Here is a 23641-nt window from a genome sequence, read left to right on the forward strand (position 1 = left end):
TCTCTTGAAAATTCATCATTTATTAGATACACAGAATAAAAACACAGACGTCTCAGTTTCACAGGCTGATTAAAGTGCTTGATATAGAAACAGCTTTTCATAAAATGACCTGATGTCAGTATTACTTTATTATCACTATAAATAACCTAATTCAGCAGCATTAAAAAAACGTTTAAGTCCATGTTAATCTTTTTATCCTTAAGTCTATGAAATTCAAAAAAGTCCAAATTGGTTGGATTTTCCTAATAAACATGCTTTGAAAGCATTTTTTTAATTATTGTGCATTCAAACCGCTGTGACTGCCTGAGTTCTGTCCTTCCCTTTTTGCTTATCCAGGCAGGAGGCGGTCCTTCTTGATCTGCTGAAGCATTAGGCGTCAACCAGGAGTGTTGATCTGAGCCATGGCTTGTTTTATCCTTTCTTTAGCGAGAGTGTAGCGTCTCACAATCTGCCGCACATGCTCTTCTTCCTCACGCTGCAAGATTTGCAGAAAGTTGCACAATTCGGGAAAGCTAAAGGCATCCCACTGCAAAAAGAAGACCAGCTTCAACCATCTCACAGAACAAGCGGGTGTAGTGGATTTCATGTTCAAAGCTTTTATGGTATCTCACAGTTACACGGAAACCTACGTTTACGTCTCCTGTGTCGTTCTCCTTTAAAACCAGACACAGAAGGGTTTCGCTGGGGCCGGCACACAAGCGCAGGTGTAAAGGACGCTCGTCGGCAGAGAGTTTACGCATGGACACTGGAAGAAAACAGATGAAAAAGTCAGAATTCATGGCTTGCGGCTCTTTCCTTTTCCCACAGTGTGATGCATCCTACCATAGCTCTGTTTCTCTGTGCGCTCAAACAAGGCAAACTTTGCTGGGTTGTCCACCACGGTGAACTTGTTGAGCAACGCTTGGATGACCTCTCGTACCCGTGTTTCCGAGCTTATGTGCAGGTGCTTTGCGCTGTCTTTGGGGAGGTAGAAAGATGTCCGTCGCTTCATGCACCTGCCCTGCTGCTCTTCCCCCTGCACCAGACCCTGGCACTGAGGAAGAGGAGGCAGTGAGACGGGGCGAACCAACTGAAAGTGAACTTTGATGAAACCAGTGAAGGAGCCATCTTTATTCTAAAAGGCAGGAAGATCCAAAGAGTGGGAGTTAGAAATATTCTCTTCACAAATGATTTTGGAAATAAGGTATTAAGTACATTTAGGATCTAATTTTTCATTTTGAGGACAAAAATGACTCACATCCACCATGTACAGATTGTTATTAATCTGGGCATTATACTCTTTGACCCTTTGCTGAATCTCTGCAGGAGTCAGATCGTGTAAACCTATTGTAATCTGTTCATCCTGAAAAGAAAAAGCACAAACAGAGCAGCAATGAGCACAGAGTGGATCCTTCTGAGATGTATGGACAGAAATGATCTAAAGACAAGCACAGACAGTCGGAATCCTTTAATCTCAGAATCAAAAATTCATGAAAACCTTCCTTCTCCAAATCACATCCAGTCCGTTTTAGTAGAAAGATGAAGGTAGTTGTTTTTGATTTGATTGTTTGGCAAAATGTCGTCTTTTAGCTGCACGATAATATTAAAATATTGCATTTATTAACTCAAGAATAAAGTCCACTAAGTATCCACGATCAGTTTGATCCAAAGCGTGTCTGTTGAACTAAAAAGCTGTAGCCTGAGGTCTGATAGGAGGGAACACATGTCTCCAATGTTAGCTTTGATGCCTCTAAAAACCAGACTAGAATTCAAGAATCCTCTGCATGGATGGCTTTATTTGTCTACAACCGTTTACACACAGAGGCAGCAGAATGTGAACAAATATGACTGGTTCTGGGAAACCAGGTCCTCTGTGAACAGAGATGACAGTCACCAGAAGAAATATGGATAAGAAGATAAATCAAAGATAAGAAGAACAAAAAGGATTGAAACAAATGACATCCTTCAAGTTTTCAACTCACTCAACACTTGAATCTGGCCTGTTTGCAAACTGATGTTCAAGCACGGCGATACCCAGCAGAGAGCGCTAAAGCACATTGTTTGCAATGAGGAAACAGTTTAATTTAATATAAATGGTCTTAAAAACAGAAACAACACATTTCCATGTTTTAAATCTGAGGAACGGCTCTTTACCACATTAGTGTCGCTCTCAATGGAGTCATCCGTGTCGGTCTCTGTTGATCCACTTCCAGGAGCGCTGCACTTCAGCTGGATGAAGGGTTGGCAGCGGTAGTGACAAGTGTAACTGCAATCTGAAAGCCAGAAATACAGAAAAAATGGTCAGACAGTTTGAGTTTGGGTTTTAGCCCCGGATGTGTGCAGTGGGCTGGACATTATCTTAGCAATATGTTTTCTTTTACATTACTTTAAAGACTCCGATTTTGGATGCTTTCAACATCTTCTTGTGGCATTTTACTGATAATGGAGGACATATATAAAGAAAATTCAGATTAAAACTGCCTTTTTTAAGTTCTTTTTTATTGTTATGGTTTTCTTTCAATGTTATGAAAGAAACTCTTCACATTTTATAATACTAGTAAACCATTTAGCTTTTCAGTTATTGTTGAGATGTTTCTCTCTGTTGTTCCACAGTCCTTTTTGTTTTCTCTTGGCAAAATATCAATGAAAATTCCTATTCATTCAGGTGACGTCTTTAAGAGGAGCCTTAAAGTCGAGCTTCATCAGCCTTTATTTCTCAATATACCTCAGGGTCTTGGTAAATGATTTCGTTTTGCATGTGAAAATCTTTCTGGTTGTAGAATTAGATGCCAGTCTCAAAGAGACAATAATTCAATCATTATTTTAGCAACTCGCTTGGGTTCTTCTTGGGTTTTGCAGCGAGGGACTGACTCTGTTTTTCCAGCTTCACTCGTGTTCTCCAAGCTCACAGTGTACTGCCAGGACTCGTTAAGTTGTTCCTAATATACAGCCCAAAAGCAAGGAGGAACAACATACACTAGCCCAACAGCCTCTGACAGGAATTCATGTTTTCAATCACTTTATTATCATGAGAAACCATCAACAGATTCATGTGTAAATACTCACTGGTGCAGCGCAAACTCTTTTGATAAAGACCCCAGATGAATTCCCCACAAAGGTCACACCAGGTGAGGTGTGTGTAGCTGTAGGGCTGGAAACTGTGACCAAGAGCAGCTTCTTCTGGGTGGTGGACGGAAGTCTCGATGTTGACGATGTCGCCAACCAGACGGACGACGCGGTGGTGGCTGGTCTGACCTGACTTTACGGGTGGCGGGGTGTTGTGGACGGATGGAGCCGCCAGCTCGATGGGATCATTTAAACTGAGGTCCTTCAGCTCAATCAGTTCACATTTGGACATGGTGCAGACCCTCACATGTGACGTGTTGCTCTTCACGTGTGAGGACAGGTGTGGAGCCCTAAGAGGGGACGGCAAAGCAGGAGCTGCTCCTTTGCATCGCTGGTGAATTTCTGCCACGAAGCTCCCGAGGCCCAACAGGAGGGAGCTGCAGAGATGTGTTCCCAGCTGCTTCCATCACACAACAATGCAATACCTACAGTATTTTCACCGGACTGGACACACTGACAAAGCAGAAGTTTGAACATCAGTTTCCACTAAGCAGAAGAATGTGTATGATCCAAATCGATTATGTTTGGAAATGTAGGACAAGACGAGTATAATCCCAGACAATCCGCAAGCGAGGACGTTTCTGTCAGCGGCTCAAAAGTTGGGCAAACTGGAGCCAGAAAACGAGGCCAATGTGACATTCAGAGCTCATAAAAACCACGGCTGTGCTGTGGGAGGTATTGTCATTATGTGTTATTATGATTAGATTGCTGTAATAATGAATTAAATAATGAATTGCAGTAATAATGAATAAAAAACACGAATTTATTATAAACTGAAACTAATGTTTTATTAAAACATAAAGGAAATAAAAAGACGTATAACAAATATTACTTTTAAAAGGCAATAAAGTGTGTTAATGGTACATTTACACACAAAATATATTATTAATTTTTGTCAGAGCTGCTGATTTTTCTTTTGTTGGAGCTCAGAAAAATAGGTTGAAAATCTTCCAGATAAACATTTTTTTTATTGATACAAAACATCCCGTAAAATAGCAATTCTTTACTTAACTTCTAAATATTTATATAATGTCAGATTAGTACCCCAAAACCAGAACTCAGCAGTTTAACAATTTAAAGAACCTGACATAATAGTATACAGATTTGAATAAATGAATTCCATAAAAAAATTATAATGAAAAATGTAAAAAGTTGTGACAAAACTAAAAACACTAAAATAATTTGAAGCCAAAAAAAAAAGGATCTATAAATGTTTTTCCCCCCCCAAAAGTGTGTACTTTATGCGTTTTTAAAGTACCTCCTCAGTGCCATCAGAGGCTGGTCTGCTGTGAAGCGTCCTAAGAGCTCCATGTTCCTGGCTGAGTTTTTGTGCCTGAATGTGAGAACAACCCGGGACCCTGTTTGCCAACTGGGTCACCGCGCGGCGCAATGATCTATCCGCGCACGCGGGACAGCCAGAGCGCATTGTGAGCTGGAACATCCACACTTTTTGGAGGGTCAAACTCTTCATGTGCAAATCTCTCACACGTTAGATTCAGTTTATGCCGCACGGATTATGACAGTCAGTGACGTTGGAGACAAAGTGAACGAATCCCGCAACAAACCAATGAACCAAAACGCCCGATCTTCTCATAAATAACAACGACCTTACCGTGTTGACGTCAGTCCTGCTGGTGTCTTCAGACGTTTAGGAGGATATCGCTGAATGACCGGCGGGCAGCCCCTCCACAGGCGCGCGCACTTGGGTTTGCGCATGCACTGTGAGCGCGGGATTACGGCGCTTCTAATCCCCTCATGCGTGACAGCAGCGGCACAGGATGAGGATTCCCCTCTGCGCACATTTACGCGAGCGACAGTGCGGTTCTTCGTTTGCGCCTCCCTGGGCGCACAGGCTCCCCTCTCTGAATCATTCATGAAGAGCAGAAGGGTAGTTTTCATAATCAAAGCATGCATGTGTCCCTCATCCTGCAGGAAAAGCAGAGATCTTTCCCCAATCCCGAACAGGAAGAATCTGGTGTTGGAACAAAAAGAAACAGTTTTCAATCTTTCTCTACAAGATGAAGAACAATTTATGGCAAATAAGAGTAACTCAAGGCTAACATGGGAATAAACCGTTGTTGACAGTTTACTAATAAAAGAAATCATCTTTTTTTGGGCTCATATCACTTTAAAACTGTATAATTGCATGAAAATGTTGATACTGATCATGTCTCCAAAGAACAAAATCACGGCAGCTGTGCATTTACTTAATCTCAAGAAAAAATGGGTCAAGCAGAAAGACACACAGGCCTTAGGCTTTCAGTTAAATGCATGCTGTGCAGAGAACTGAGAAATATGAAATATTATGAAACACTGGATACAGCAATTATGCTCTTTTTTAATATTTATTCTTTGCTTTTTATTATGTATGCTGTATCTGTATCTTTTTTTATGGACCGCATCTGAGTCTAAAATAAAAGTATTATATTATAAATTAAACATTCACACAGGAAACAACACTCACACTCTAAATACTCCATAGTTAAAAACAACCCAAGTTGGGTTGTTTTTAACCCGACTCTGATGTTAAAAGGGATTAACTTCTTGATGGGTTATTTTAACTCGGGTAAAAAATAACATAATTTGGGTAAAATGAAAACACTGTAAGTCCCCAAAATATAGCTCCAAAAAGAAACCATTTACCGTATCCCAACATAAATACCTACAGATTTAGGTTGAAGACATAACCTGAATGTTGTCTTAGCTTTTACACGCAGCACAATGTCAGTTCCAGTACATTCTGCCAGTTTCTGCATAATCGAAGTTCCCAAAATAACAAACAAATGTAAACATGTCTCCGAGCTGGACAAAGACACATTAGAGCTGTAAATGTGTTTTGCCACAGTGCATAAGCATGTGGTTGTTAGGACGGAGACAGAGAGGAATGCTGGGAATGGATGCGTTTGCTGAGGTCTTTGCAGAAGCCCTGCAGAGTCAGGAGCTGATTGGAGGAACTGGAGCACGAAGACCGGCGAGCAAATGACCACTCGGCTGCCTGAGGCTTCAGCTGCATTAGTCATCACCTGCTGTACGAAGGTTTGAACCCTTTCCACCGCATCACCGTCCAAGACGTGTCTGATCGGATGAATTTGACAGAAGGATGCTTAACACAAAGGACCAGGAGGTTTTATGAACTCTGTTCAATCAGTAAAAGTCTAGTTGTGGACCTGTTACCATCTGCAACGATGGTCTGGTTTGGAGAGTTTAATCCTCGAATGTCTCAGTCAAACGTTTTCTTTTGCTGACTTGTTACTGCAGGAAATATTCCCCTCCCAGATACTGGAAGGCCTGTTTTAAAGTTAGATGAACAATGCAGAAATGCACAGACTCACAGAAGACATTATGAGTCTGACAGCGAATGTCGTCTTTGAATTTACGGCCAGAATATTTTTCAACCCAAATTAAAGCCGATTTGCCATGTTTCGCATTCTTTGGCGAGGAGCTGCGGCAGATGGCGAGGCCTCAAAAAAGCTGTGATCCCATCTTCACAGAGTCGGTCTGGGATGACAGGAAAAGTTGGAACACAGATGGCACCAACATGTTACAGTGAAGAAAAATGAATGAAGAAAGGCTTGAAACAAAAGGACAGATGTGTTTGTAAGTGGCGCACAGAACATTTGGAGGAAAGCTGAGTAACTACGAAGACTTATTTCTGAAACACTTTGGTAAATGACACTTAAACAGTCAAAGCTTCACTCATGAATTTCACCGGAGCCCGTCAAACATTCAAAATGCAACCCGGTTTTTGTTGCAATTTGTCCAGATTAGTGTCATGGAGGTTGTTCTTTCCAAGGCAAAGGGTTAGTTGCCAGTCCTGCTGGCTCATTTATTGCATATTTCAACGTAAAAGTATTTCTGAAGCATAAAGATTAAAACTTAACGGAAATGATCTGTGATATACCAAGCCAAATAGTGAATGAACGTGAAGGACAGACTTGGCTCCATTATTAGAACACATGGCTGTGGTAGAACACCTCATGCAGGTTCTGATTCATTCACGTTTTCATCTAGAAATCTGTGAGGAATCTGTCAGAACAGCAGAACATCACAGATCACTAGAGAGGTGTTAGTCCCTTTGGAATCTGGCTTTTTTATTTTTTCAAATGAATGAAAACCCAAAAGGTTTTTCTCCTTTACTTCCTAAGCCATGTTAAAATCACAATCCACACTTTAATTGTCATTGGAATTGTGGGGCTAAATTTGATCTGGACTCTGTTTTCCAGGTTTACGGTTGTCAAAAATCAAGTTTTAATGTCAGTGAGTGTTATAAAAGGAAAATAAACTCAATGAAAGAAACAGTTCTCAAAAGCAAAGACAGATTTAAATCAATTCCCTGCCCGATGGCCAAACATTAGATCGTCTATTGACCTTTTTAAGGAGAGGAACCATCCTTCATTATTTAATCTTTTATTTTTGTGATTTGTTGTCTATGCAGGTTTTGTTTACACACATACAGTATTGGGGCAAAGTGTGAGACAAGTGTGGAAATGATTTACAGACTTACTTTAGGGAATATGTAACTAAAATCCAAAAGCAGCAAACCAAAAAATGTAAATCTGATGAATAGTTGGTGCTTCTAACTTTTTCTTCAAACCAGCATCAGAACATTAAAGGTTTAGACATGGTGACATGTTTCGACGTCCGTCGAAACATGTCAGGCATGTTAACAAACACACAACCCTGTCTGATAACAGAAGAACCTAAGACGTCAGTTAATAATACAGACACTATGAACGGTATTGATACTAAGACATATGGTCGTTCTGCTGCATCAGCAATGTTTCCCCAAAGCAGACTGGGGTTTCCAGATGTGATGGTCAAGATCTTCTGAAGACGCTCAAAGAGTCATAGACGCCGAAGAATCCTAGTGAAGCAGATGAGACACACATCAAGCTCATTCACCTTCTAAATCAGAAGATCTGCTGCAGGGGCATCCGCTCAGAACTGCCAGTGGGACCCCAGTAAAACCATCTGCTCTCCGTAGAAAAGTCTGGTCAGAAGTGTCACGACTCATGGAAGAGCCAAAACCTCCAACCGGAAACGAGACGACTCAAACATGCAGGAAAACAGAGGAGCTGCACTGCAGAAAAGATACCAGCAGGAGTTCTGGGTTGATAAGTCAAATGTCTTTGTTCATGACAGGGCTGGAGGATGGTAGAATGACAAGTATGGAGGCAACAGTGGAGCATGCTGGAGAATCCCTGAACGTCTGGAAATTCATTTCTGCTAATGGAGTTGGAGGGAATAACGTTATTGTCAATACTGGAAATTACAGACAGACCTTTTCCATCATGGAACACCATCAGAGAGGAAAATAACTGCCCCCTCCTCAATTCGTTAAAAAAGCCACGGACGGACGGACGGACGGACGGACGGACGGACGGACGGACGGACGGACGGACGGACGGACGGACGGACGGACGGACGGACGGACGGACGGACGGACGGACGGACGGACGGACGGACGGACGGACGGACGGACGGACGGACGGACGGACAGACAGACAGACAGACAGACAGACAGACAGACAGACAGATAGATAGATAGATAGATAGATAGATGACTTTATTAATCCCACTATGGGGAAATTTGTTTATCTTTGGCGGCAAAAACGACATTCAGAAAGAATGTATATAATTTAACATAAAAAAAGGACATCAAAAATGACATTCCTATTAAACTATTAAAAATTATTGCAGTAAAATTGAAATTATATTTTTGGTTGTTTTGCTGTTTGTTCATGTATCACAAGTAATATCGTCATATTAATATATAATATAATGTAATATTGATCCCTAATATCGCGGATTATCCTCATATCGTGCAGCCCTAGTTGTAAATGTAATTGTTGAACCTTTTATCCTGCCTTAGGACAACGGAGGAAATTTAGCACCCGCGCTAACTTTTTTTTTTTTTTTTTTTTTACTTTTTGTGCGAATTTTTTTTTCTTTTTTTTTCAAACTTTATTGAATGTAAAAATTCAATACAAAACAATGTTGAACAGTAAACAACAACAACGAAGGAACAAGCCAGGGGGTTTATACATTTTATGCATATATATTGAAACTAACACACAGATCTAATGTTTTGATGGCGTTCTTATTATCAGTTTCTTATTGTCTTGATGTATTGTTTGAACTCATTGATAAAGATTGAGAAATGAGGGGTATGATTCGTTACTTTTGATTTATAAATGTGCCATTTGCATAAAAACAAGGTTAAAAAGGTTAATGAGGTACAACTGTTCTTTTTTATGAGATGGACAGTGGGTGATGCCAAACATAATATTTTCTAAGTACAGGCGGAAGTCAGGGTCAATGTGGGCGGAAATGAAATGACAAACTTTAGACCAAAAAGTAGTTGAAAAGGGACATGACCAAAATAAATGTACAGCATCTTCAGGGTATTTGGGCAGGTTGGGCAGAGCAGGTTTGGCACGTTTATGTTGACGCAGCTGCTGAAACATTACTTAATATGCACTGTCCTGATTTAAGTAAGTACAAAAAAACAGACAGACAAATAACAAGCAAACAAATAAATAAACAAATAAGTAAGTAAATAAATACATTTTGTGAGAATGTACTTTTTCCTCCTTTAACCCGGCTTGTGCTATCCTATGACCCCACCCTAACATTGACGTGTTCTCCCTACCATGACAAAGGTGGATAAAGGTGGAAAGATTTCATGTAATCCATGGAGACCAGTGAGGTTCACAAATCATTGAAGAATAAAGGTTCAGAACACTGTCTAGTGGGTCGAGATGACCCAACTCCCAATGTTAAAGTGCCTAGGATAGCACAAGGGTTAAGGCAGTTTAACCTCCAGTCCGCTAGGTGGCGCTAGTGTACATCTGAGTTTGCTGCAAACTACAAAAAGACGAAACCCTCAAAACACGGTGACGTGGTTCCTCGTTACGTGAACGGAATGAGTATTTACCGGTCGTGCGTCGGCAGTCACACTCTTGACCGGTTGACAGCGTCACGTTTATCTGAACAGCTTTGGCACCTGATGCTTTAGTTTAGCGGTAGACCGACAGGTCATGGCTGTCAGCAGAGAGGTGGAGTCTGAGCCCCGGCTGTACGGCTGCGGCAGAGCCGCGTCCGCAGCGCTGACCCACCTCATCTCTGTCATCCTCACCGCCTTCATGGCGTTTCTGAGTCGACCTGGAACAAGTGAGTCCTTCCTAAAGTCCCGCACGGTCCCGCATGATGAGCGCAGATCTCTAACGGCGTCCCCTCTTTCTCTGCAGCCTGGTTTTCGTGGCATCCGTTCCTCATGACGCTGGCAGTAAGTTCCGGTTTAAAGAACCACTTCAGAGAAATAAACTATTCTATTTCCATGATGATCAGGGTACCAGAGTGCTGACAAGAAAAACAGAGATAAAAGGGAAAAAAATGTGAGAAAAAAAACACAACAGCATATAATTAATGAAAGCAATAAAATATATAAAAGACAGATAAGAATCCAAAAGAATGAGTTAAAAAATAAACAAATATATAAACATATATACCACTAACTACTGAGTACGAAAAGCCATTTTGAAAAGGAAGGCATTTATTTAAGGTTTATAACTACAAAAAAAGCTAAAAAGAAGTTATTAAATTTTATTTACTTTTTTTTAACCGCGTGGATTCCAAAAACCACATGATTAATTAAAAAAAAAATCATTTAATCAGGATTGATAACGTTGACAGTCTCTTCTGTATTAGTAAAGACACAGTCTTAAGAGATTCTGAAACACCTTAAGCTTAAAGAATCACAGATAAAAATGGGGTTTTTAACAGGTTCCTGTTGCATTTTTCTGATGAAAGAACAAGTTTCTTTAGAGGTGTGCTCTTAAAATGTGCGTTAGTTTTTTAGTGGTCAGTTTCAGTGCAGGAGAGCTTTTGCATGGAGGAACAGTTCTTCCTCACTAGAGCAGGTTTAACCTCAAAGTCTTCTTTTCTTCCTGTTGGTTTCAATGTGACGTCATCAGACCAAAAAACAGGTAAACGGACCTATTGAGGAGGTCATGGAAGAAAAAACACAACTGATTGGAATCTTTTATCAAGCTAGTTACTCCAGATGTGAATATTTACAATATTTGCCTGGGTTAGATGCTTAAAATACCAAACTTAAGGAGTTTGATCATTATAATTAAAGCCTTTTTTCTGTTCTCTGCAGTTTAGTTTCTTCATGACACAAGCCATCCTCCTCTTTTCTCCCCACGGATCCCTCGTCCGAAGGTTTTCCCACAAAGCCAAAGGCCGCGTTCACTGGATGCTGCAGGGTCTCGGCGCCCTGTGCGCCGTCACGGGCCTGACCGCCATCTTTTACAACAAAGGGCTGAACGGAAAGCCCCACTTCACCTCCTGGCACGGTCTGCTGGGCCTGCTCACCGTGTGCGTGGCGGTCGCTCAGTCTCTGGCGGCCGTGCCCCTCATTTACCACTCTCTGGCCAAAGGCTGGTCTCTCGCCAAACTCAAGCGCTACCACGCGGCGTCTGGACTCGTCGCCTACCTGCTCGGAAGCGGCAGCCTGCTCCTGGGGCTCTGCTCGACCTGGTTCACGGCCTCCGTCGGGGAACACACCTGGTACCTGGCGGCACTCGGTCCCGTCCTCAGTGCTCTTGTCATAATGAACCAAGTCTCCAGTGCGTACATAGTGAAGAAACGACTACAGTCCTGATGACTGGCTTCTTCTGTTATCAGACCGATTTAAATGACAGTAAATAAGAATACTTTGGAAGATAAAGTTCATGGTGTCTGTATTGGGCAGTTAATACGCAGTAATAACATATCTTATCACAACTATGCAGATGATACTCAGATCTATGTGTCACTGACAACAGGTGAATATGGGCCGGTGGATTCACTCAGCCACTGCCTCCAACAGATCAGTGCGTGGATGCACTAGCTGCTCTAGCTAAACTCAGACAAGACCGAAGTTATTGTTTTTGGCCCACAGAAACAAAGAGAAATTGTCAGCAGCTACCTTCATTCTCTGTCTCTTAAACCCTCAAATCAAGTCAGAAATCTAGGGGTAATCATGGACTCTGACCTGAACTTTAACAGCCATATCAAGTCAGTAACATCAGCGGCATTTTACCACCTGAAAAACATTGCTAAAATCAAAAACATAATGTCAAAGCGAGACCTGGAGATACTTATTCATGCATTTGTCTCCAGTAGGTTAGACCACTGTAACGGCCTGCTCACCGGCCTCTCCAAACGAGCTGTAAAACAGCTTCAGTACATCCAGAATGCTGCTGCTCGAGTCCTGACCAAAACCAGGAAGTATGATCACATTAGTCCTGTGCTCAGGTCTCTGCACTGGCTCCCTGTACCTCAAAAAATAGACTTCAAAGCATCTCTGCTTGTGTACAAGTCTCTCCATGGCCGAGCACCAAAGTACATCTCTGACATGTTAGTGCCATATGATCATCTCATACTCTGAGGACCTCAGGGGCCGGCCTCCTGTTGATTCCCAGAGTCAGAACTAAACAAGGGGAATCAGCGTTTCAATATTCTGCAGCTAAAATCTGGAACAGCCTCCCTGAAGGCGTAAGACAGGCGTCTTCTGTGTTCATGTTCAAATCTAGACTTAAAACATTTCTGTTTAGCCGTGTATATGACTGAAAGGTCCTATCTGCACCTTTCTTTCCTTCCTTTCTTTTTAAATCTTTTTTTTTTCTCCTTTTCTTTTAAAGTAAATTTTATGTTGATTATTTCTATGATGTATTGTGATTTTAATGCATTTTTCTGTTTTGTGAAGCACCTTGAATTACTTTGTGTACGAATTGTGCTATACAAATAAACTTGCCTTGCCTTGCCTTGCCTATTGTTAACTGACTTCTTGGTTCTTCATGACATGTTTCGACGTCTGTCGAAACATGTCAGGTATCTGAACAAACACACAAGCCTGTCTGATAACAGAAGAACCAAGAAGTCAGTTAACAATACAGACACCATGAACTTTATCTTCCAAAGTATTCTTATTTACTGTCATTTAAATCGGTGGTCCCCAACCCCCCGGGCCGTGGGCCTCTTGGTATCGGACAGAGAAAAAAATACATACACTAACTTGGAATTATTTCCGTTTTGATTACGTTCTGATACCGGAGGAAGTTTTATTTTGAAAAACTAGCAGCTCCCGTCTTTCTTGACGCGTCACGTGACTTTTTAATCAGCCGCGCGCTCGTAGCGCTAAGTTAAAAGCTTAAAACCAAACAATTAAACGTTTTTGGAAAGTTTCTTTTAGGGAGAAAAGAGTCAGCGAGGAAACGGGAGAAGAACCTGCAACTTTAAAAGAAAATTAAAGCTGCTGTTTGCGGACAAAACCAGGAGTTTTCCTCTAAAAGTACAGATTTATTGAGACGGTTGTCGTTTTTATTCTGATTTATTTAATTATTCACACTGTAAAAGTGGGACGCGGCTGAAGTTGGGATCTGGTGTTGGCATCCTCTTTGACGTCTTCATCTTCATCACAAAGAACAGTTTAAAAGTTAAACCTGTTTAAACCAAAAAGTTCTACAAAAAAAACTTCTACAAGTTTAAACCCAACTCGTAAAATTTTTATGAATTTTCCTACAGCAAAGGATGATTATTCAGGTATCTGTTTAAAAACTGTAAATGTTCCGGTGTTAAAAATAAATACACATTTAATTACGATTTATGTAAAAACAAAATATGATCAATCTTTTTACCCTAAAAAGTGATCGGTGGCTGGGATGAATTCTAAGTGTTATAATGTATTCTATGAAAAAAACGAATGTTGCTTTTATTTAATTATTTACAAATCAACAACTTTCTTTCATTGATTCTTCATCATCGGTAAAGAAAGAAAGTCCTAATGTTTTAGTAGATTTTCTCTGTGATAGCATTTTAACTTGAAACAAAGATTTTTCCCAAAACCGGAGGTTTAAAAAAATATTAAACGTAAACTTTGTCTCGTTCGGACAAATATTGTCCGACGTTAAACCGGTCGGCGGCCTGGAAAAGGTTGGAGACCACTGATTGGAATCATTTCTGCTAAAAGCTGTCCTGAAGCTCTTTGTCATTCCTGGGATGAGTTATTATGTGCACTTGTCATAGAAGGAAAAATTTCTCTCAGAAACTGGTTCAACACACGTTTGGGGTTTTTTGCTCTGGAACAACACAAAAACGGTCCCACAGAATCGATAAATGGGTTGGTCAACGTTATTCCCACTTTGTCAAAAAGTTTAGAAACCTTCACTTGATAGACAAGCGTGTGATGCTCACATGATCTGCATTTAAGCCCACTTGTGGTTACACACGAGGGAATCCCAACCAGTTCAAATGAGGAGTTTGGAGACTCAAAGGAGAAATATTGGAGAAAAAACAACCAAAGGATGGTTCAGATGGCGGCGTCAGCTTTTGAGGAGACCCGGGAGGACGACGCTGATGACACTGAGGCGTAAAAACCAAGGACTGGAGCTCAGAGCCCTGTCCCTTCTGGAATCGCTTTGCTGCATCCGACACTCAACAGTTTCATGAAACGCGACGATCGCAAAAGAACGCTCGGGAACAACGTAGTGACGGAGAGCTCCGTCTCCACCAGAGATCACAGGTCGTAGGAAACGTCCAGAAGTGAACCCCACAGAACATCTGTGAGGAGATCCAGAAACATCAGCTGGAAGGAAGAGCTGCAGCACCAAAGGTTCCAGCAGAGATGTGTGAGAGACTCATTCATGCTTCCTTCCAGTAAGAACGTTTTGGTTACTTTTGGTCCCTGCCAAATATTAGAGAAGTTCAGCCCCACCGCGCTGTGACTGTGTGTGAGGTTTGCTTTCAGGTTCTTGTTGTGCAAACAAACACAGCAATAACACAAAGACGTTTAAAGCGAGAATAATTTCATGACAGAATGTTTCTGTTTTTTGACAGAATTGCAAAGGAGCTGAGATTTTTCTCCATAAACGTCTGATTCAAGACTTCCATGTTTGGAAAAATCCTGCAGAATCTTGAACTGAATGATACCTCAAACCTTTCTACCTTCCTTCACATGTTTGAACACTGCTCTGATGTCCTCCCCCCTTTGCAACAACATCACGTTTTGTAATAAAGAAAAGATTCTTACTACCATAGAAGAGTGTTTTATTGTTAAAAATAACAGAGAACACAGTCATTTTACTTTCATTTGGGCTCCATTCAAGAAATTCTCACTGAAATCATCAACGGATCAAAGCAAAGTACAAACAAAAGCTCACAATTATAAAAGACAATATTTTACATCATAAATAAGAACAATTCAGATGCTTTGAAACAAAGGATGGCCGTCAAATGAGCGAGAGGAAGTAGATAAAAAATAAACTGTTTCAACAAAATAGATCAGTGGAAGAGAGTTGGAGGGGTGGGGGTGTGTGTGTGGGGGGGTACGACTTCAGAATAAAGACTCGGGGTAACTTTTATTTGCCCTTTACCATATGCGGAGATGATCTTAAACCTCAGATGTGGAAAGACTTCAACTTGAAAATGACAAAGAAAGCCACAGAGTTGGATCAAACCAAGCGGCCATGATGCCAGAGTGAACCACGAGCAAACAGGTAAAGGTGAACGATGTCATGATCCAAAAGAAAAAAGACAAACACTTCTCAGGGAATTCTATTTTAGGGCATCTAGTCTATTTTACCACCAGAGGAGGGATTTTCTACATCTAAACTCGTAGAGGCAGCAGACTAAAGCGCTCCAAAACAACCCTTGTCCATCCTGACCGCCACCACGGACGTGAAGCCACCACGTTTAGCCAGGTCGTGGCGTCACAGGCCACAGTCGCAGGCCGTTGTACCGACACCAACAGCAGCAACGGCGTCCGTGTGCTTTCTACAAATGCAGGACTTTTGAGGTAAAACTAAATGAAGATATGACTTAAAAAGATATTTGGAAAGGCGTCGTTTGATGCAGACCCCCCTCCCTCTGTTAAGGCTGAAAAAAGGAAAGTCCACTCCTCACCCCAACACCCCCATGCTGTCAAAGGCTAACAAAGTACATTCTTCAGAGCTGGAGGGGCCAAAATTTGATGCTTGAACAGAAATGTGTCTTCAGTGCTGGAGCCATGGTGTGTTTAGTATCATATAGTCACTGGAATATTAGACAGTCTCCCTACGACCAAATCTACACACTGCACAATATTGACTGGCGATATAAACAATGATAATGACTATTATATACACAGTATTTCACACGTTTCGTTATAGTATCGCAGATATCTCAACAGGGGATGCTACAATGTCTATCAAACTGCTAAATACTAAAATACGCTCTGAAAGCCTAAACTTTAAAAGTCAGTCTGGAAGATTTTTTTTTTATATATATGTTGTAGATTGTGGCAAAAACCCAGAGAGCTGCTATTCATGACAGCGTTCAGATTTCTACCAAACCCACTCGGTAAATCGCACCAGGCGATGGCAGCCGGGTCTATGTTCCTAGATTAGTGCGACAAATCGCTAAAGGTTCCACGCCGTATCCTGAGCAAATCCAACCGGTTTTAATCCCTCCTTTCCCTCTGAAATGGGATTGGCCGACGGGGGAAGTGGAGAGGAAGCAGGGGGGGGGTGTCTCAGCTGGTCATCATCTCTGGGATTTTCAGCATCAGGATTTTGGTTTTTAGAGTTACTAAGGTGGGGTTCTGTTGTTGCAGATGAGAGTCCACGCCGCTGCGGTTTGACTTTTGTATGCAAACTTTGGGAACGCGGTTTGCTTCAGGTACTGACTGCAGCTTCAAATCCACATCATGTGACCTTAATGGGATTTCAGAATTAGTAAACCTAAGATCCTGAGAATGAATTTCTGTTTTTTTTGTCTTTGTTAATATGAAAAAATATTCATGTGTGGTGTTTTGGACATTTGGTGAGGTGCTGCGACTGAATGTAACAAACCAGGTTAATTCCTTAACCTCATATTTTCCTGGTAAAACGCAGGATGCGGGTCATTTGGGGCTCTACTGTCCTGTCACCTCTATGACATCATCATCCGAACTATCGCCTCCGTTTACTGCACCTGGATATCTGTCGGGCTGAGTGAGAGCTGCCCCCAAAAGGCTGGAAGTGGGGTTGTTAAACGGCGGCAGAAAGCCGGCTGCGGAGCTGGAGTTGGACGCCGAGAACCCCCCGGTTCCTGCCAGGAGCGAGCTGGGGAACATCCTCGGCTCCGAGAGCAGCGACTGGCTGTAAGTCAGAGGGAACCGGGATGTGAGAAGCCCGGCCATGTTTGGGTTCATTAGGTAAGGAGGGAGAGAGGAGGAAGTCGCTGCTGAGGCCGCAGAGGACATTGGAATGCTGGTAGCAGTGGAAGAAAAAGCAGAGGATGAGGAGGGAGGAGGAAGGTGCCCGTTTCCTGTGGGTGGCTGCCTCAGGTGGTCCGTGCTGGGCGTGGGAAACATAGTCTGTAGGTCGGCCATTGTTTGCCTTGGCGTCTGAAGGAATGACGACCCACCGCCGCCCGCCATCAGAAGCTGGTGACTCATGTGGCCGAGGTTCCCCAGTAAGGATGAAGAGTTCAAACCCACGGGGGGAAAACTGAGCCCGCCGGAGCTCATGGCCATTCCTGGGAACTGGGCTGCAGCAGAGCCGGGCTCGTCTTGGATCTGCGTGCTGCCCTGACTTTCCTCGCGTTTGCGTTTGCTCCCCCGCATCTCTAAGGCCGAGCGCAGCAGGTCGTCGCTCAGCTGCCTGCCGCGCTCGCAACTCTGGGCAGCGTCTCTGTCGGTCGGCACATCCAGCGACTGCGAGGCGTTGTCCCCGCCGCCGGGGGCCTCGTCCGCAGACAGAGAGTAGCGGGTGATCTCCCGGAGAATCTCTGAGCTCAGCGGAGACGACGACCGCTGGTCGCTAACTGGGGAGCGGCGCTGCTGATCCACAGGTGACGAACAGCCGTTGCTGACAGGATGATGGACCAACTGAGCTTCTGCCGAGAACAGGAAGTCGGTCATGAACAGCTGCACACATTTATGCTTCAATGGAATCCATTTTCTATAACAATATATTTTAGGAAAACATCAAAAACACTGCAGGAATTATGAAGAACAAACATTTACATACGCCGCACTTTGATTGAAATAAATCATTTGGACAAGCGCAGAACTCTCTAAAACACCGCAAACGACCGTAGAAGAAGAAATATCAAGTTCTGTTGTAAACAAACAAGCAAGCTGCAGCGTAGAGAGAGAGAGAAAGAGAGAGAAAGAGAGAGAGACAGAGAGAGAGAGAGAGAGAGAGAGATAGATGACTTTATTAATCCCACAATGGGGAAATTTCATTTATCTGTGGCAGCAACACGAATTATAATATAACATCAATAAAGGACATCACATTGACAAATGACATTTATATTTATATTATAGAGATGATCTTCTACACGTGCTTTTATTATTGTTATGGTTATTAAGTGCTTGTTCGCTCATAATGTTTGTTAAGCCGTGCTCCAGTAGTGACCCACGATTGGAAAGAACTGTTTACATGCACCACGATCAGATCAACAATCGGCATAACCCGCCTATCTCCATCAAGAAGAAATTTTGATCCAAACGAGTCTGATGGGGCAGAATATTCTGAACAGCGTGTTTACATGACGCCTTTTTATTCTGATCAGGCGTTCATTCCCACTACTTTTGTCCATGTAACCGCAGCTATTGTGTACGACCCCCCACTTTTTCATGAACCGCTTTTTTTGTTCTTGCCTACATGAGTGATTTAAATGAGGGAACAGCATTACAGAAGCAGCAACTCCATACCTCCTGGAGCGCCGGACCCCGTTGTGACAGGTCGACTGATCTTCCCCGATCGGATGGCAAAAATTCTCCCGTCGTTTGTCCTGATGTAGGTACCTGAGAAGAGGAACGTGTGGCCAACACAAACATTTTGGTTTCCAAGAATCTTCAACCTGTGCCGGAGTCTAAAGTACCTTTGGATCCTCGGATAATATGGATGACCTCCCCCGCACTGATGCGAGCCTGAACGTCCGTCGTACTGTTAGCTCCTGGAATGACAATATCTGCAGACCCAGAGGAAAATATCAGTGTTACAGTTTAGAAGTTGTGTTCATTTTAGAAGGACGCAGGAAAATGTAACTGCAGCATTCAGGAAGTCAGTGTATTCGGAGCATAAGTGCTACCAGTCGTGGTGACGATCCTCTGCACATAAACTCCAGCCTTCTGCAGGAAGTTGACGGGGAGGCTGCCGGCAGAGCTGGAGCCAGCCACGCCCAGGCCGGCTTGCCGAGGCATCATGGGGATCGGGGTCGACTGGATGGGCCGGACGCTCGCCACCGGTTTGTCATCAGGCCTGGACAGGTGGTGCCTGAACATAGAGAGACAGATCTAAACGTCCCGCGCCGATCATCTGTTGTAAAAGTTTTCTCAGTGGTCTTTAACTAGGATTCTGCTGTTTTTAGCCAAAATCTAAACACCACGGTGTCATTTTCTAGGACATAGTTTCTGCAGAGCGGCAGGAGTTCATTAGAAGTTTGCCTCCAAGTTGTGTGTGTGTGTGTGTGTGTGGGTGGGTGGGGGTAGAGCAATCCCACCCATGTTCCCGTCATTCACAACTGAGCTGGGCTATCCGTTTGCTGCTCTACTGCTAGCTTACAGCCTCTCATACCTCCAGCCTAATGTTGCAGCAAAAACAGAGAGCAATAATGAAGCTTTCCAGATGTGCAGCTTGGAGCCGGATGCCCGCTCAGGCGAGGGACATGAAGACTTACATGGATGTAGTCATGGTTAGGTCAGCACAGCGTGTGTTCTCCATCACAACTACACTCTTTTTTACACTCAGAAATCTAATTTGAGTGATTTTCTTTACACATGTCGATAGTCATGACAAAACTGCTACAAAAACATGTTAAAAGCACCAAAAACACACTTTTCATCTGAGTGGGTCGAACAAATACAGACGCACTCCACATCCAGGCCTATTCCTTCTTTTCCAAACATTTCTGTCTTTCCAGCTTCTCACTGGTGAGTAGAGGTGATTAGCAGACATGATTTTTTTAAAAACAAGCTAAAAACCACGTCCTGCTTTACAGGGAAAACAAAGAGCTGAAGAGACCAACATTCTGTCCCAATTCCTTCACTACTCACTATATGGTGCGTTTGTCATTTTCTAATACTGTTCAAATCTACAATTCCAAAATCCAAATGTATTTAAATATAATTTTTTAATAAACCATCAACGTTTTTTATCTGCAGAAGACAGTGGACTCATAAATAATCGTCACAAAACGCTCATATCAATCAGATTTTAACTTCCTGAAATCAATGAGGTCATTGAAAAACAAACGCAAAAGCAGTGAGCGTGGGGTCTGAATTGCTTTTAAGTAGTTAGGGGTTCGGGTGGGAATTTGGACACAGCTCATATTCAGAAAAAACAAAAAGTTCCCTATGATTTTATTTCAAATCTAGAATTTCCCCAGCAAAAAATCTAAATGAAACATGTCAAGTCTTTGTGGTGCAGAAAACCTTTAGGCACATTTCCAGGCTAAAGTGGTTTTACTGTTACAGAAAAAACAAAAACGAACGAGGCTTAATGTTTAGGTTCTTTTGAGTGTCCGTCATAAACTAAATGTGCTTTCAGAAATCCTTTTTAGACATTTTATTACAAAAAACTAAACCCCTAACCTCTAAAAAAGGTCAAACAAGCAGCTTCAACTTACCAGCCTCGCTGATTGAATGCAGCAATGCTTGCAAGTGTGTATTCACTTGTTGGGTAATAGGGAGCGTATGAAGGACGAGAGTACGGCACAGATGCTCGCTTCTCTTCCTCATAGCTCTTCTTTGCAGCTCTTTTCTCAGCTTTAGTGAGTTTGGATTCCTTACGGTCCACAAGCAGAGATTCATGGTGGAAAGGAGGCTGTTGGAATGAAAAAGAAAGTGTTTTTAGGATTAATACGGAAATTATTCAGTTGAAAATACAAACTAATATTTCACAAGTCAACACATTCCTTTGTGGAATTGAAAACAAATCTGCTTTTCTTTCCTTAAAATGTTCCTATCTAAAGGTGTCAGTACTTTAAAAGGAGGTGAATAATTCTTTTAATCTAACTGCATTGTGATTTTTTTTCCATGTTGACAGAAGAGAAACAAACAAATCTATCATTCTGAATATTTGAAACCCATCAGAATATAAAAACACCATTTAAAAAAAACACAGGATAGAAAAGCAGTCAAATCTAACAACAAGACAGTTAAGTTCCGTAAAATGCAACTCTTTAGGAATAATATATCGAGCATGGGTACCTTGGTGATTAGATTCGGATAGAGCTGACAAGCTTTGAACATCACTTCCTCATATTCATTCTGAGATTCCAGAGAGATTTTCTCCGTTTCCGGCTCCTCTTCTACAAAGTGCAGCAGAGACTCCACCTCCTTCCGGGTGAAGTTCAGCACCGGATTCAAATCATCCACGACGCGATCTTTAACGGAAAGACCACATGGTTTCAACAGAAGAGCTGGAAGCGAAGCGGGCTGCTCGGTTGTTGGACACAGGTGGAACTCTCCTACCAGACATGCCCTGTTTGGACACCTGTCTGTCGTAGATCTTCTTCTCCAGGGTGAAGTCACAGACCAGCCGGTAAATGTAGCAGCGTTTCACCTGGCCGTAGCGGTACACGCGGCACACGGCTTGGGCGTCGTGACAGGGGTTCCAGGAAGCATCAAAAACAACAACGCGATTGGCACCAATCAGATTTACCCCCAAACAGCCCGCTCTGAGAAACAGGGGCCAAAACAACAGAATAATAAACAAACTTCACGTGGAAAAGGATGAGCTGCAAATGGTGAGAGTAGGAAGCTGCTACACGTGCCTGGTGGAAAGCAGAAAGACCCAGGTTTTGTTGTTTTCTGGATCATTGAACTGGTTTATAAGGCGTTCTCTCTCTGAAGCGGAGGTGCTCCCGTCCAGTCCTGCAGACAGACGGACAATCCCCTCGTAATTGTCAAACAACAGAACACATCAAGTTGGAGGACAGGCTTACTGTACTTTCACGGCCACAAGGCACACTTAGAAGTCATTCATTTTCTCCAAATATGTACGGAGCGCCCTATGGTGCGATGCGCCTAATGGGTTGTTGTGTGACTTTGGTAAAGAGGACGTAAGAGAGGACAGCATGAGAACCGTAAGGAGGGAAGTGAGGATGTGAAAGAAGACACGCCCACAAGGTGCTAAAGTTCAGGTATGTGAATTATGCAGAACACCATCGTTTGGGAAACCCTGAAAATACAGCAAAGAGACAAGATTATGAAGCGCGGTTTAAACTGCAGCTATCAGCTACGCGGAGGAACATGGGAATAGAGCAGCTGCCAGAGAATTCAAGATTCATGAATCCATGGTTGACATGTGGAGGAAGCTGGAAAAGAAGCTGGAAAGAAAGCGGCATTTAACAGACAAAAACTAGGAGTCTTTACTCCAAATATGGATTCATTGTCACAGTTGTTCCCACAGACTGGGGCTGAACGATAAGAGGAAAACTCCTGATTTGCGATATCAGTGATCAATACTACGATGACGATATAACTTGGGATGCATGAACAAACAGCAACACAACTGCAACAGTTTAATTTCAATAAGAGTCAACATTTCTTAAGCTATGCTCCACATGAGCCTCGTCTACATAGGAGGCGAACATCTAACATAAAAGGACTCCACCCGATTGGTCAATGATGTAAAGGAGTCCACCTGATTGGTCAAATCCATCAAGGGATTTGATTGATTTGTTAAATACTTTAAGCTGCCAGAAGATTGTTTTGGCACATTTAAGGGAACCATTTATTGCAATTTTCACAGACTTTTGCGATATGCGTATTGCACCGCTTGATGTCGCGGTAATGATAAATTTGCCATTTATTGTGCAGGCTTACCACAGACCATAATAATAATGCAAACAGTTATCTGCTGTGAAACAATACCAAAGGAACAGGGACTGGCTCACAAATTCAAATTCTGTCACATTTCATTGTAAAAATAAATAAATCAAGAATTGTTTTGAACTTATTTTTGAAGAATATGTTTAGAAACATGGATGGACTTTAAATAGTGTCTTTTTTCAATGAGCATGTGTGATTTCTTTTCATTCACAGTTCTATTCCCGTCTGTCTCTGGGAGATAAACAGATGAATAAAAGCGACACAGCTGGGATTTAAGAGGAAGGATGACTGGACTCACTGTAGTAGTTGAGGTTGCGAACCCAGTTCTGGTTCTGGCTGTCAGAAGAGTTGATGTTTTGAGGCATCGGTCTCTTGGATAAGAAGTCCTCAATGACCGTCAGCGTGGACAAACTTTGGCTAGTGGACACACAGTTTAAGACTCTCTTTGAAACATCAGTAGATTTACTTTTAAAAGCACAGTCCTTCAGGTTAGAATGTGATTTTCTATTAATACTCTGCAAAAAGAACAGCCCCAAAGAAATGATCAACCAAAAATGTAAAGAAAAACCTTCAAAAATAATTTGTCAATTCAGAAAAATAATCTTACCGGAAGTCTTATTTAAAGAAAAAAGTTCTAGTCGCTAGGACATGTTTGATTTGCTATTGAAGAAAACTTTTTTTTCC

General features: G+C 42.3%; 3 protein-coding genes across 10 annotated transcripts in view; 1 reads left to right on the forward strand and 2 right to left on the reverse strand.

The window, feature by feature from the left end:
• Positions 1-10151, reverse strand: LOC101161547 (ras association domain-containing protein 1). 6 transcript variants are annotated; one of them, XM_004068517.3, is made up of 8 exons: positions 10043-10151; positions 4718-7969; positions 3046-3482; positions 2134-2252; positions 1238-1342; positions 823-1114; positions 630-745; positions 1-526 (listed from the first exon to the last, which is right to left on the reverse strand). In XM_004068517.3, the coding sequence occupies exons 2-8, from the start codon at positions 5209-5211 to the stop codon at positions 377-379; spliced, it is 1713 nt and encodes a 570-aa protein (XP_004068565.2). In that variant the 5' UTR covers positions 5212-7969; positions 10043-10151; the 3' UTR covers positions 1-376. The 6 variants fall into 6 exon arrangements, with proteins under 6 accessions (XP_004068565.2, XP_020558726.1, XP_020558729.1 ...); XM_020703067.2 differs by lacking the exon at positions 10043-10151 and adding an exon at positions 8008-8537 and having other exon boundaries at positions 4718-4967; XM_020703070.1 differs by lacking the exon at positions 10043-10151 and adding an exon at positions 8008-8107 and having other exon boundaries at positions 4718-5077.
• Positions 9979-15186, forward strand: LOC101161793 (cytochrome b561 domain-containing protein 2). Of its 2 annotated transcripts, XM_020703071.1 has the most exons (4): positions 9979-10278; positions 10356-10393; positions 11270-11738; positions 14989-15186. In XM_020703071.1, the coding sequence occupies exons 1-4, from the start codon at positions 10146-10148 to the stop codon at positions 15003-15005; spliced, it is 657 nt and encodes a 218-aa protein (XP_020558730.1). In that variant the 5' UTR covers positions 9979-10145; the 3' UTR covers positions 15006-15186. The 2 variants fall into 2 exon arrangements, with proteins under 2 accessions (XP_020558730.1, XP_004068566.1); XM_004068518.3 differs by lacking the exon at positions 14989-15186 and having other exon boundaries at positions 11270-11842.
• rad54l2 (RAD54 like 2) overlaps positions 15182-23641 on the reverse strand; it is an 18937-nt gene continuing 10477 nt past the window's right edge. For both annotated transcript variants that reach the window (XM_023954759.1, XM_023954758.1), the window contains exons 14-22: positions 23256-23374; positions 21898-21997; positions 21596-21801; positions 21332-21507; positions 20749-20945; positions 19213-19397; positions 19003-19092; positions 18833-18925; positions 15182-18006 (exon numbers count right to left, since the gene is read on the reverse strand). In XM_023954759.1, coding sequence (XP_023810527.1) covers positions 17042-18006; positions 18833-18925; positions 19003-19092; positions 19213-19397; positions 20749-20945; positions 21332-21507; positions 21596-21801; positions 21898-21997; positions 23256-23374 — 2131 coding nt within the window. In that variant the 3' untranslated portion in view covers positions 15182-17041. The remainder of the gene's footprint in view (positions 18007-18832; positions 18926-19002; positions 19093-19212; positions 19398-20748; positions 20946-21331; positions 21508-21595; positions 21802-21897; positions 21998-23255; positions 23375-23641) is intronic.

This window comes from Oryzias latipes, chromosome 5, assembly GCF_002234675.1.
Source record: "Oryzias latipes chromosome 5, ASM223467v1".
In the NCBI taxonomy this organism is placed as follows: Eukaryota; Metazoa; Chordata; class Actinopteri; order Beloniformes; family Adrianichthyidae; genus Oryzias; species Oryzias latipes.

Bases quoted from the DNA above. Each gene is read 5' to 3' on its own strand.
- LOC101161547 (XM_004068517.3), bottom strand. From the start codon at position 5,211: ATGATTTCTTTTATTAGTAAACTGTCAACAACGGTTTATTCCCATGTT. The intron at 2,253-3,045 runs GTGAGTATTTAC...TCTGGCTTTCAG, and splicing joins AAAGAGTTTGCGCTGCACCA to ATTGCAGTTACACTTGTCAC. The intron at 1,115-1,237 runs GTGAGTCATTTT...CCTGCCTTTTAG, and splicing joins ACAATCTGTACATGGTGGAT to AATAAAGATGGCTCCTTCAC.
- LOC101161793 (XM_004068518.3), top strand. From the start codon at position 10,146: ATGGCTGTCAGCAGAGAGGTGGAGTCTGAGCCCCGGCTGTACGGCTGC. The intron at 10,279-10,355 runs GTGAGTCCTTCC...CTTTCTCTGCAG, and splicing joins TCTGAGTCGACCTGGAACAA to CCTGGTTTTCGTGGCATCCG. The intron at 10,394-11,269 runs GTAAGTTCCGGT...TGTTCTCTGCAG, and splicing joins CGTTCCTCATGACGCTGGCA to TTTAGTTTCTTCATGACACA.